Source organism: Dasypus novemcinctus, chromosome 12, assembly GCF_030445035.2.
Source record: "Dasypus novemcinctus isolate mDasNov1 chromosome 12, mDasNov1.1.hap2, whole genome shotgun sequence".
Classification (NCBI taxonomy): Eukaryota; Metazoa; Chordata; class Mammalia; order Cingulata; family Dasypodidae; genus Dasypus; species Dasypus novemcinctus.
Window position 1 is genome coordinate 50,880,250 of NC_080684.1, and position 12,475 is coordinate 50,892,724.

The 12,475-nt window shown below is 37.0% G+C and overlaps 1 protein-coding gene across 3 annotated transcripts in view; it reads left to right on the forward strand.

Moving 5' to 3' along the window:
• Positions 1-239: 239 nt before the first annotated feature.
• CPSF6 (cleavage and polyadenylation specific factor 6) overlaps positions 240-12,475 on the forward strand; it is a 37,340-nt gene continuing 25,104 nt past the window's right edge. The window contains exons 1-3 of one of the 3 annotated variants that reach the window (XM_004479186.4): positions 240-526; positions 7,316-7,525; positions 8,874-8,977. In XM_004479186.4, coding sequence (XP_004479243.1) covers positions 467-526; positions 7,316-7,525; positions 8,874-8,977 — 374 coding nt within the window. In that variant the 5' untranslated portion in view covers positions 240-466. The remainder of the gene's footprint in view (positions 527-7,315; positions 7,526-8,873; positions 8,978-12,475) is intronic. The other 2 variants (XM_004479185.3, XM_023584837.3) reach the window with 2 other exon arrangements.

Genomic DNA, 12,475 nt, shown 5'->3' on the forward strand with positions numbered 1-12,475 from the left:
TTGTATATAACCATAGGCAAATAACCGCCACCTCTTTAGACACCCTGGTAGTGAGAAACAGAAGGAAAACTGAAAAACGAAAATACATTTTTAAAAACAATAAAAACTCCACCACGTTTAAGTGTGCCAGAGGCAACGTGAAAACATAAGCGTCTGAAAACAACTGGGACGCACCAGCAAGTCAGGTGCGCGAGTAAGAGAAGGGAATTGCTTCCCCCGCCCCCTCCGACCTAACCCAGACACAAAAGAAACCGCCTCAGTCCTCAGAGGCGAAGCTGGTCCTCTCAGGCAGCCGAGCGGCTGCGCTGCGGAGGCGACCGTCACCGCGGCCCGCTGCTGCCTCCGCCCCTCGGGCCTCGGAAGTGACGCACAGCGCCCCGCCCCCGCCGCTAGATCCGCTGCTGCTGCCGCGGCGGGCAGACCTGCAGGAGGTGGCGGCGGCGGCGGCGGCCGAGGCCGAAGGAAGATGGCGGACGGCGTGGACCACATAGACATTTACGCGGATGTGGGCGAAGAATTCAACCAGGTACGTGAGAGCCCGAGCCCGGGCCCGCGCCGCCGAAGTGGGCGGCGCTGCGGCCCGGACGCTGACACGGGGCCCGAGGCGGGCCGCGAGGCGATGCGGCTGCAGACCGTGCGCCCTTGCCGCCTCTGGGCCGCTCCTCCCGGCTCCGACGCCCCCTCGCCCCTCGTTCTACGGCCTCGTTTCGCGAGCTGCGGGCGCTGCGCGGAGCTGCGGCGCCCCGAGCGTGGACGCGGGCCGCCTTGCAGCCCCCGCTTGCCCCTCCCTCGCCGCCGCCTCGCTCTCTTTTGTAGGCGGCGGCCGGCAGGCGCTTCCCGCCGCGCTAGGCCCGGGCGGCAAGGCGCCGTGTGCGCGGCGGGCAGAACGGGCCACCGCCGCACGCCCTCCCCCTTGGGCCCCGAGGACGAAGCCCCGGAGGGGCGCGCGCTGGCCGCCGCCTCTTCCCCTGCGCTACCGCCCGGGCTCAGATTCCTCCCGTCGCTCCATTTTTGTCTCCTTGTCCGCGCACTGTCGCCTCATGGAAGGCCGCGTTCACGGCCCTTTGTATCCCGCGCGCCCTAGCTTCCTGGGCGCTCCGGCTTGCTTTTGCGACAGGCTTCGGCGTGGCGCCTTGCTCCTTCCCTCCTGACACTTTTGGAGTGCGGGTTAAATGTGGGCACCTTTGCAACAAGTCTTTGACTCTTGGACCCATAGATCCTATTTAAAAGTCTGCGCTGACTGGTCCTTCGCCTTGTTAATCGAGAGCTTGCAGTTCCTTTGAGGCCCAGTCGCGCTTGGTCTTTGCGATTAAAAAATCCTGTGAAGATGAGTGGCCTGGGCAAAAAGGAATTCTTGGAAGCGCGATGATAGGATGCAAAAGATACACGGTAGTTTCACCTGGAGATCAGATGTGGAAGTGTGACTTAAAAAAAGGGGAATTCACCCGAAATCCTTACAGTATAGTTTATAAATAGTTGGTATGGTCCAGTATTTGAAAGCAAGATTGTCAGTTACCTATGATGGACCTACTTAGCCCTTTGAAAGGTTGAAGAAAGTGAGAAAGCGAGGTTTTATTCCGGTATCACAGGCCACTGTTGCCTAGAATTAGCCGCGGAGCTGTGGTGTCTGATGATGAGCATCCTTGCAGAAGGTCCAGTTAGTACTAGAGTAGTGTGTTTAAGCCCTAAGCCTGTGTCCATAACTTTACTGCATTTTATGTGATAAAATCATTTTTTGGTCCATAGACAAAGACTTCTAGGAAATTTCTCTTTTATTTATTAGGAGAGTATAGCATTCCTTCCAAAAGAAGCCATACCTGCAAGTAAAGAACAATTAAGTGTTTACAAGACAGTTTTTCTTCCCCTTCCTAACCCCAATAAAGGCAGAATTAGGCCCATTTTAGTGGTTAAATTTTCTTAAGTGCCTCCTTTTAATGAACTGTTTTTGGACTTTTACATACTTAATTTTGAGGGACATCCCCCATGTCCAGATGCCTGGTTGGAATGTTGCTTTCTTATCCCTGTGCAATAAGTGTTGTCTGAGCCAGGAGGTAAGAAGAGTTTAAATTTTTTTAGATTTGATAAGGAACTCTTAATTTTGTGAGATTCTTTTAAAATGTAACTTTTCATTGACTTGTATTTACATCATATCTCACAAATAGTTGCATAAATTTAACCCCAAAATCATTATACTTTTGACTAGATCCATGGGGGTAGGTGACTGCAGTTGTATTAAGAGGCTTTGTTCTTGTTGTTATTTTGCATATTATTGGCCTCTATAATTTCTTGCTGTGGTAATTCCTGTTTTAAAAAATGGCCACAAAAGGACAGTTTTATTTTCAAGGTTTGTTCTGGATTTTAAAAACATTATTGTCATTGAAATATTTTTCTGAAATTAGAGACAACTGCAAAGTTATTGCTGACTGATTTAGTTTTGCACTCTATTAGCTGATGACTTTATCTCTACTGGTTGCTATAGTAAACTGTAAGACTTAGAATTGACTAAGTTATGGTTGGATAAATTATTTTACTAAGTGTTAATGAGTCTTAATTTCGACACTGCTGTAACAATGAAGAAATTTTTGTTTTTGTTCTCCAGGATGTGCTTATTTAAACTGCATTTGTGTACCTTTAAATGCTTTGTAGTCTATTCCCCCCCCCCTTTTTTTTTTTACTATTTTAAATGGCCCTACTGTAATGAAGCTTTTAAAGTTATCTATTTCAAAAAGTGTGAAGCATTCAACTGTCTTAGAAGAAACTAATTTGTTTGGGGATGGAGTGAGAATAAGAGTGAAACAATAGAGTTCCTTTCTTCACCTGGTGAATTTTAAGAATGGAAATAAAGGTAGAGGAGGTGAAAGCACACTGAATGGATTTGGCTATTTAATGGGTGCATTTTAATTCTGTTTGCATTGGAATTTGTACTTAGCATAGTAAGTAGCGTAATATTTAGTAGTTACAGACTATATTTTTATTTATTAAATTATAATGATTTTTAAAACTCAAATCATTCAAAATATATTTCTTGAGTATTTGTTATATGCTTGCAATGAGGGATATGAAGATAAAGTCTCGCCTCTCAAGTTCATTGTCCTTGGGGCAAGAGATACCGACAAAATTTTAATGCTGTGACAGATGCAGTAATGTAGATACCACTCCTTTATGTATATCTTTATCTGTAGAATTTTTGTGGGGGGAAAAAGGCAAGTTAAAAATTCTCTGAATGCCAGGAAAGCTTATACTATGTGCACTGAAGTGTGTATTTTACTTGTTTGGGGGTAAAAAGCTGCTAATGTAGAGATTAGCTTCTAGTCTTTCAGGCTATAGATTCTTGATATCAGTGCTGAAGAGTAATCTGACCACCCAACTTTAAAGTGAAAGTATATGGGTAGCGGCCAGAAAAAAAAAATCACTTGGAAGTTAGGGACCTAGGTATTACTATATGACAATCTGTCTTTATTTCACAAGTCATTATGATTTATATTTAGTATATCCAGTTTATCCAATTATGGAAAGTAAGTTTCGTTGTACAAATATCAGTGAACCCTTATTTCTGCTAAATTTATGTTTCATATAAAACAGTCTGATAAGGTCAGGAATGAGGTAGGTAGAGATTGATTCAGAAACGGGTAGAAATGTTTAGGGGAGCTAGAATTCTCTGTTTTATTATTGATGAGTACAATTAATTCAGCTTCCTATGAATTGCTTACTTTGTGGTTTATCTGGCGTACTTTTAGTACCAAGATGACTTTATTATCATTAGTTGAACTATTTTCAGGGGTTACAAACTAATTTTAATATCTACTCAGAATATTATTAGATACAAATCAGAAAATTGTATATTTTCTTAAACATTTTGCTATTGGATTTTGCATGCTAATGTTTCGCTTCCTTGATGTAGAGTGCATTCTGTATATGCAAAATGTAATTTTCCTCCCTGCATGTATTTCTCTAAATGGGAATGACTATTAAATTCCTTTCTTCATTTCTTTCTTCTTTTTTTTTTTTTTTTTTAAATGTGTTTGAAACAAGTGACCTTTGCTGTGTTGATAGTATAGCATTGTAAATACAGAAAAGGTATTAACTGCAGTTTTAGGACCACCAAAAGCAGTTTGGGACCTGCCAGGGAATGATGAGTTCTTTGAAAGCTATACCATGGTCATTCCAATAATGGCATATAGAGTAACTTTGGTAATTAAAATTTCCTGGCTTTGTGCTGGGATGGGGGGTGGGGGTGGGGTAGAGATTAGAGATTAGGGGGAATGTCTTAAAAGACTTCTTGGAAAGGAAGGGTGATAATGAAAAAAAGGTTGAGAAACATTTGCCTTGAAGGAGCTAAAAGGATTTTGGTCACTTTACTATCCATCTCATTTTTAAGTTCTTTTCCTTTTGGCTTGGCACAACTTTTTGTATATCATGTAGAATGTAATCTTGTGTAAAATCTTAAGAGGGTCTCTTGCCTTTAGGTCTCTAAATAGCAGTGATTTAGAATGGTAGGAATTGAAAAGTATTACTTAATGGGTTTATGAATAGACCATAAGAGCTGTTGCTTACTGCCAAGTTATATATAATATGCAGCTCATAAGTGATTAGCTACTCTACAGCATTTGGTATCTAAAATAGTTAGAAGGGGTAATGATATTTTATTGCTTTTGAAAGCTTCTAAAAGGTAATAATTGAAAAGATCTCTTTACATAGTAGGTCTTGACATTGTTGACCTTTTCTCTTTGACAAAGTAGAAACTATTTTTAGTTCATTCAGTAGGCTTTCAGAGCACACGTTCTTTATGATCTGTGGCATTCAATATATCTGCATAACTTCAGAATATATGTTCAGAATATCTATTCCCACTTCATTAAAGTGGGAATAGAAAGTTGAATCTTTTTAATGTGGAAAATAGGTGTTGTATGTGGATGCTAAATAGGAAGATTATTAATACTACAAAAGACTGTGATTTGAGTTGCATTTTTTGTATGCTGACAAATGTATTTAGGTCTATTAGTATATTTTCACCAAATGTGAATGCGTTACCATTGGGGCTAGGAGTACGGGCTGTGTGGCCTTGGAAGAGTGATGGTTAACTAGTGCACATGGAGATAAAATCCCAGGACCATGGTCTCAGTTAGCATCATACTTCAACCAATTGGAAGCTATCCAACTACAAGACAAAATGGCTGATCCTAATATTGGTAGAATCATATCAATGTGGAAAATTAGTTGATGTCAACATAGGAATTCATGGACAGACAAAAAATAGTAAGTGATTGTAATGCACCAGGTTAGTGTAGCTGCAATTATGTTTTGTGAATTGTATACTTGTGTAAATATTTTCATAGGTTTACAACTAATGAAAAATAATGTTAACATTTTTGTGTCAGTATAAATTTAAGTATTTTTATTTTCATCATACTATTAATAACTTATATTTTTAATTTTCCCTTAGACAATTTACTGTGACTATAGTCTCTGATGAGGAATTTTGGAAATACAGTTCCCCTCGAATAATGATGATGATAATAATGATTCTATATACAGAACTGGATTGCAAGTGAATTTAAAGTGCCCACTAGCCCTTGTGGGAAGCTTTTTAGTATCTTTAACTGTATGGAAGCTACTGTGCTGCAGCCAGGCCACCTGAAGCTTTCAGCTATATTGAAACTTCAGTATAAAATACACTTGTCCTTTTTTCTCACTTTTAGTGTTACTGTAGTTTGAGCCTGTTACCTTTTTTTAAACAACTCATTTCTTAAAGATCATTTTGGTATTGCTGTACAAACAAAATAAAATTATTACCATTATTCAGTGACTTGTTGTCTTAGTTTCTGCCCATTACTGAGCATCGTTTGTATTTTATCTACCTTGAGCTCTTAGATCCCTTACTGAGTCGCAGTCATCTTCTACTTGATTACAAATAAAATTGGTATGTAGAGTCTGTTATATAATTAGTAAATTGGGTAACATTTAGTTATGCAGAAGGTTATCTGAAGATGACTTTACATATTCCAGGTCCCTTTGCCTCTGTGTAAGAATGTTATTTCCCCTTTTAGAATTGAGTGCCTGTATGTGTTTGTTTTTACCTTTTTTTAAAATTCTGAATAATAAAATAGTAGCTGTGTTCCCTTGGGGCCTATAGTAACTACTTTTTGATCTTTGTGATTATAAAAATCAGATAACAAATGCTTTCTTTGGGTCACATTCTGTCTGTGTAATTGTTATTTCCCAGAACTATTAGCTTTTCCTTATGTGCCATTTGTATAACACTTCTTCCTAAATACATTGTATTAGTGGGAGAAGATATGAACTGTCTGAACCCTTATATCCTACCTCATAAGAATAAAACAATTCACACCAATTCAGGTGTTTAGTGTGATGGAAAGGGAAGAGTTAAAAAGGAGCTCTCTTCGCCCATATCTGTGTGTTGCCCAGAGGCAGTGTGAATGTGTTAAGTGTTCAGCCAATACCTACATTTCATTTTCCTTCGTGTTTATATAGAAACTGAATCTTTTCTGTCCTTTTTCTCCTGTTCACGAATCTGTTTCTTTTCCATTTTCCTCTTCAAGCTTATCATTTAGGCATGTAAGTAACACCCAGCATTGCTTTAATTTTCTTGGTGATACTCAGTGGCAAAGCTTTACTAGATCATAATTCATACATTTCTCATGCTGATTTACTTGACTAAATCTTTAATTAATGAGGTAAGCCTTAGTTCTGTAGACTGAGCATAATAAAACTTGCAAGATACTAATTTGGATACTTGTATTTCATTGGTAATGACATTTTGAATCATTTTCACACCTGCATTTGGTCATCCCTCCCTATGGCTTAGCTCACTGTGCATTTTTCTAAAACGAATAGCTTCCGCTTTTGGGAAATAGATCTAAATACCATAGAAAAATATTAGCTGTATTTCTCTCTTGTTAGTAATAACGATTAAGGGTAGTTCTGATTTTTGTTTGTGATATTTTTATGTCTAAGATAAATTTTTGAAAAGCATGTGTATTTGCATTCATGTACCATGACTTTTACTTAAGAGTACTTTATTTCCTATATTTTGTCTCCATGTCACTTTTTTCCTAGAAGAATGTTATTGCCTACATTATAATAAAAATCAGGGAAAATAGGATTCATTATATAGAAATTCACTTTATATGCACCTTCAGGAATACATCTTTTGCATAAAATGAGAGATTTATACTAGATGTTGGGCTTTTTTCTATCTTCTGGCAGATTTTTGAAGTAAAGTTTAATTGTATTCAAATATGTTTATTAGTATTCTGACTATTGTATAATCTAGAGCATTATTTCTGTATCTCAGGAAGCTGAATATGGTGGGCATGATCAGATAGATTTGTATGATGATGTCATCTCTCCATCTGCAAATAATGGAGATGCCCCTGAAGACCGGGATTACTTGGATACTCTCCCCCCAACTGTTGGCGATGATGTGGGTAAAGGAGCAGCACCAAATGTTGTCTATACGTATACTGGAAAGAGAATTGCATTATATATTGGAAATCTAACATGGGTAGGTAAAGTTAACGTATGAATTAAATTATTGGTAATTGATTTTGAACTGCTCTGGCAATTATTGTTTTTCTCTACTTTTAAAAAATGTAAATTTGAAGTCACTAGACTTTTTTGTAAGCTTTCTTATGTGATGAGGAAATACAACTAACTCTAAAACCTTGTTTATTCAAATTCTTCTAGTTTTGAATTTTGTGATCATTCAACTTACCTTAGATACCAATTTAATATAGGTCTCTTGTGTTTTACTTATACCTCACTTAAGATACCCTATTTTTACGAAGAAAAATGCTCCTATAAACTTTGAGGTTGTTTTAGAAATGTAGAATGAAAGAGAGGGACACTATACAACTCTTGGCTTAAAGATAATTTTCATTTTCTAATTTGTATTACAGACTTGCTGAGTTTTATTTCTGCTCTTAATTTGAAATCTAATTTTTAGTAGCATTACTAATACATTGTATTTTAATTTGCACTGTTCATGAGATTCTAAATAAGATTTTTGGTTGGGAGCGATATTAACTGCATGTTCAATGTATGTATATTTTTTATTGGCATTAAATTTTAAAATATTTATTAAAGCATTCCTTAGAATCTTTACATCTCTTCTTGAAAACATTTCATATACTTTGAAGTTATAAAATTATGTCTAAAAATTCAAAACAATAAAACTTGTTACCCTTCTATTTCCTTAATAATACGTTATTTTTAAATGTTTTATTTAAAATTTTAAAAATCCTGATTGTGATCAATGCCTTAACACCCAGGCTGAGCAGTCTTTACAGAGTTGGAGCAGTAGCATAATTTATGAAGAGTGTGGGTTCTAAATGAGAATTTGAATCTTCACTCATGTATTAGTTTTATGACCTTGGGTAAGCTCTTCAATCTCTCCGCTGTATTATGTGTAAAATGGGGATAATAGTGCTTAAAGGGGTTATTCTAAGAATTCAGAAATTGTTAATGTAAAGTGTAGGCTGGGCAGGTACTCAAATACTTGTTAGTTTTTAGATTGAATTTATTTCACAAAGTGTTTAAAGAGAGAAGTGACAAGCATGATTGTTTTTATTGAAAATATAAAATCATAGCACTTGAAAGCTGGAAGGGACCAGAAACTCTTTCAAGAGTAAAATAGCTACCTTGTCTTTGAGGGTATGATTCGTATAATTTCTGAAAATCTATCAGGGTATGAAGTTAAGTCCTCAAGTACAGTTTACTGGCAGTCACTGTGTTTGGATTTGCATTGAGTGGTAATTTTCTTGTCTTTATTCTGACTTACCCCTTAAAAACTAAATTGAAACTAAAACAATTGGGTATGTTTTGATGATTAATGAGGGGAAAATGTTTTGTAGTGGACAACAGATGAAGACTTAACTGAAGCAGTTCATTCTTTGGGAGTAAATGATATTTTGGAGATAAAATTTTTTGAAAATCGGGCAAATGGCCAGTCCAAGGGGTAAGAATTTTGTTTTAATTCTTTTCCCCCCTAATATAAGTTAATAGAAACTGTATATGGTGTTTTGGTAACTTCCCTTAAAGCTCATACTGATTACATTCCTGTATAAGACACTTGATTATCCTCGTTGGAGGTGAGTTCTTGGACAAAGAATCTTACTCTCTTTTCGTATACTCTGCGATCTAACTAACTAAAACTAGTGGAGCTAGTGGTTTGGAAAGATTAGATCTATTCCTTTCTAACCTTCTCTGAATTTCCTCCCTCTATCATCGCAATGATTATTGAAAGGACAGTTTTAGAAAGCACTGCTCTGCTCTCCCTTTGGTTAAGGATAGGGGAAGACGGGCAACTGGGGATTAATGTGATTAACCTGGATATTTTGTTTTACTTTTTAAAAATTATTCAAATAAAACAGTTTTGTTATAGAACTGTTTGGAAATACAGAAATCTAAAAGGAAGAACATAAAAATCCACAATCTCGCTAGCCATAGGTGATTGCTCTTAACATTTTCGTGAATGTACTTTAACATTTTTTCTAGTACTTATTTATCATAATTTTCTTTAAAAATAAGGGATTATATTCTCATTTTATAACTTGTTCAGTATAAGAAGTAAAACAATTATCAAGTTCCTTTTATCATACCTAGTATGCTAAGATAGTTTGCCATTCTTATTGATTATTTACCTTGTTTTCAATTTATGCCTATTATAAATAGTGTTGCAATAAGGCATCATTTTATATAAATCTTCAGGTGGGTACAGATTTGGGATTTTGTTGTTTTAGGGTAAACTGCTAGATGCATAGTGCTGAAGTTAAAAAATATGTTTGTTTTTATTTTTATGTTTTTTAAAATATTTTTATTTCCTTCTCCCCTCTCCCTCTATTGTCTGCTCTCTCTGTCCATTCGCTGTGTGTTCTTCTGTGTCTGCTTATATTCTCATTAGGTGGCTCCGGGAACTGATCATTCTCTTGCATCACCTCAGATTGTTGGTCTTCTGTGTCTCTTATCTCTCCTCTCTGTCTCTTTTTGTGTGTCATCTTGCTGTGCCAGCTTTCTGCATGGGGCAGCATTTTGCATGGGCCAGCTTGCCACACAGGCCAGCTTTCCTTCACCGGGAGGCCCTGGGTATCGAACCCTGGACCTCCTGTATGGTAGATAGGGTTACTTGAGCCACATCTGCTTCCCATGTGTGTGTTTTATATTGCTCAGTTCTCCAAAAAAACTTGTACCAGATAACACTAAACTAAGAATATTTTCAAAATACATGCAGAACCTCACCACTCCTTACCATCTTCACTTCTAGAGAATCTCGTCTAAGCAACTTTCTCTCACATGAACTTTCGTAATACCCTCCTAACTGGTTTCCCTGCTTTCACCCTAATACTCTACAGATGGCAGATATAGCAGTTTTTTAAAAAGTGACATCAGTGGCTTCCTGTCTCAGACTAAAAGCCAGAGTAAGGTCTTCAAGGTGCCGTGTAATCTGTTTCCCTACTGCCTCTCTGAACTTAATATCTCCTTCTTACACTGATTCAGCCACATTATCTCTTGACTGTTCCTCACACACATTCCTACTTAGTACTTTTGCCTGGTGTCTCCTTCTTGGTTTAATTCCCCCTAAATATCCATATGGGTCACTCCTTCACTTCATGTAGGACACTGTTTTAAGAGTACCCTTCCCTGACCACTCTGTATAAAATAGCATATTTGTTCCTGTCTCTCTGTTTTCTTTTTCTGCCTTGTTTTTTCCGTCTATAAAATATTTTACTTGTTTATTGTCTTGTTTCCTGTCACTAGAATGTAAGCTCCATGAATGAATACAGGGATTTTGTTTACTTGCTATTGTATCCCCAACCCAAGAACAGTACCTGGCATATAGGAGGTAGAGCTCAATAAATATTTGTTAAACGAATGAATCTGTTATTTCTAAATGTGATGACCCAAGATAATCCTGGATCGAACAATAGAATTTGTTGAGTAGAATAGGGGGTCTGTTGAAAAGACCGCGGTGAACATTAAGGAGAGCCCTCTGAAAATACTCAAGAATAATCTAGGGAGTGGATGTAGACCAGTAGTTGAGAGCCTGCTTCCCATGTATAAAGTCCTGGGTTTGGCCTAAAAAAATCTGTAACTGTATACATTGGTAATCATTCCTTTGTTATTATGTTACAATTCATATACCATAAAATTCTTTCTTTAAATTGTACAATTCAGTAGTTTTCTTTTTTCCGCATATTAACAGAGTGTAACCATCAATACCATCTAATTCTATATTTTCATCACTCTCAAAAGAAACTCTGATTATTAGCAATCACTCCCTTCCCTATATATCCTTCCCGCCCCCAATCCCTGGCAACCGCTAATCTATTTACTGTCTATGAATTTGCCTATTCCAGAAAGTTCATATGAAAGAGTCATACAATTTGTGGCCTTTTATATCTTGACTTCTTTTACTTAGCATAATATTTTCAAAGTTCATCCATGTTATAGCACTGTTCAGGCCTTCATTTATTTTTCATATATTTATGCATGCCCCATTTTGTTCATTCATGAGTTGAACATTTGAGTTGTTTCCGCTTTTGACTATTATGAATAATGCTGCTGTGAATTTTTATTGTAAAGGTTTTGTGTGAGCATATGTTTTCATTTCTTTACCTAGGAATATAATTATTGGGTTGAGGAAGCTACCATGTTATTTTCCAAAATTGCCTACACCATTTTACGTTCTAACCAGTTATACATGAGGTTTCCAGTTTCTCCACATCCTCACCAGCATCCTCACCAGCACTTACCTTTTTGATTATAGCCTTCTTAATGGGTGTGAAATAGTATCTTATTGTCATTTTGATTTGCACTTCTCTGATGGCTAATGATGTTGAGCACCATTCATGTGCTTATTAGCTACTTGTGTATCATCTTTGATGAAATGCCTATTCAATAAATCCTTTATTCATTTTAAAAATTTGATTGTATTTATATTGTTGAATTGTAAGAGTGCTTTTAGGTATTCTGAATACTAGACCTTATCAGATACATGATTTGCAATAGTTTCTACCATTCTGTGGGTTGTCTTCATGGTTTCGAAGGTGTCTTGTGAAGCACAAAATATTTAATAATTGGGTATGTCCAGTTTACCTGTTTTTTCTTATGTTACTTGTACTTTATGTGCATATCTAAAAAACATTGCCTGACTTGGGATCACAAAGATTTACACCTCTTTTTTCCTAAGAATTTTATAATTTTAGTTTTTATATTTAGGTCTTTAATCCATTTTGAGTTAATTTTTATATATGATTTGAGGTAGAGATCCAACTTCATTCTTTTCCATGTAGAAATACCCAGTTGTCCCAGCATAGCAAATGAAGTTTGAAATACATGGTTGCCATTTTTAATTTTAAAATTACGACTGCAGTCTTGAAGGCTTGTGACTCTGGTTTGTTAGAATAACTGAATTTGTTATTTGATGTTTCCTGCTGTTGACTTTACTTTCATAACT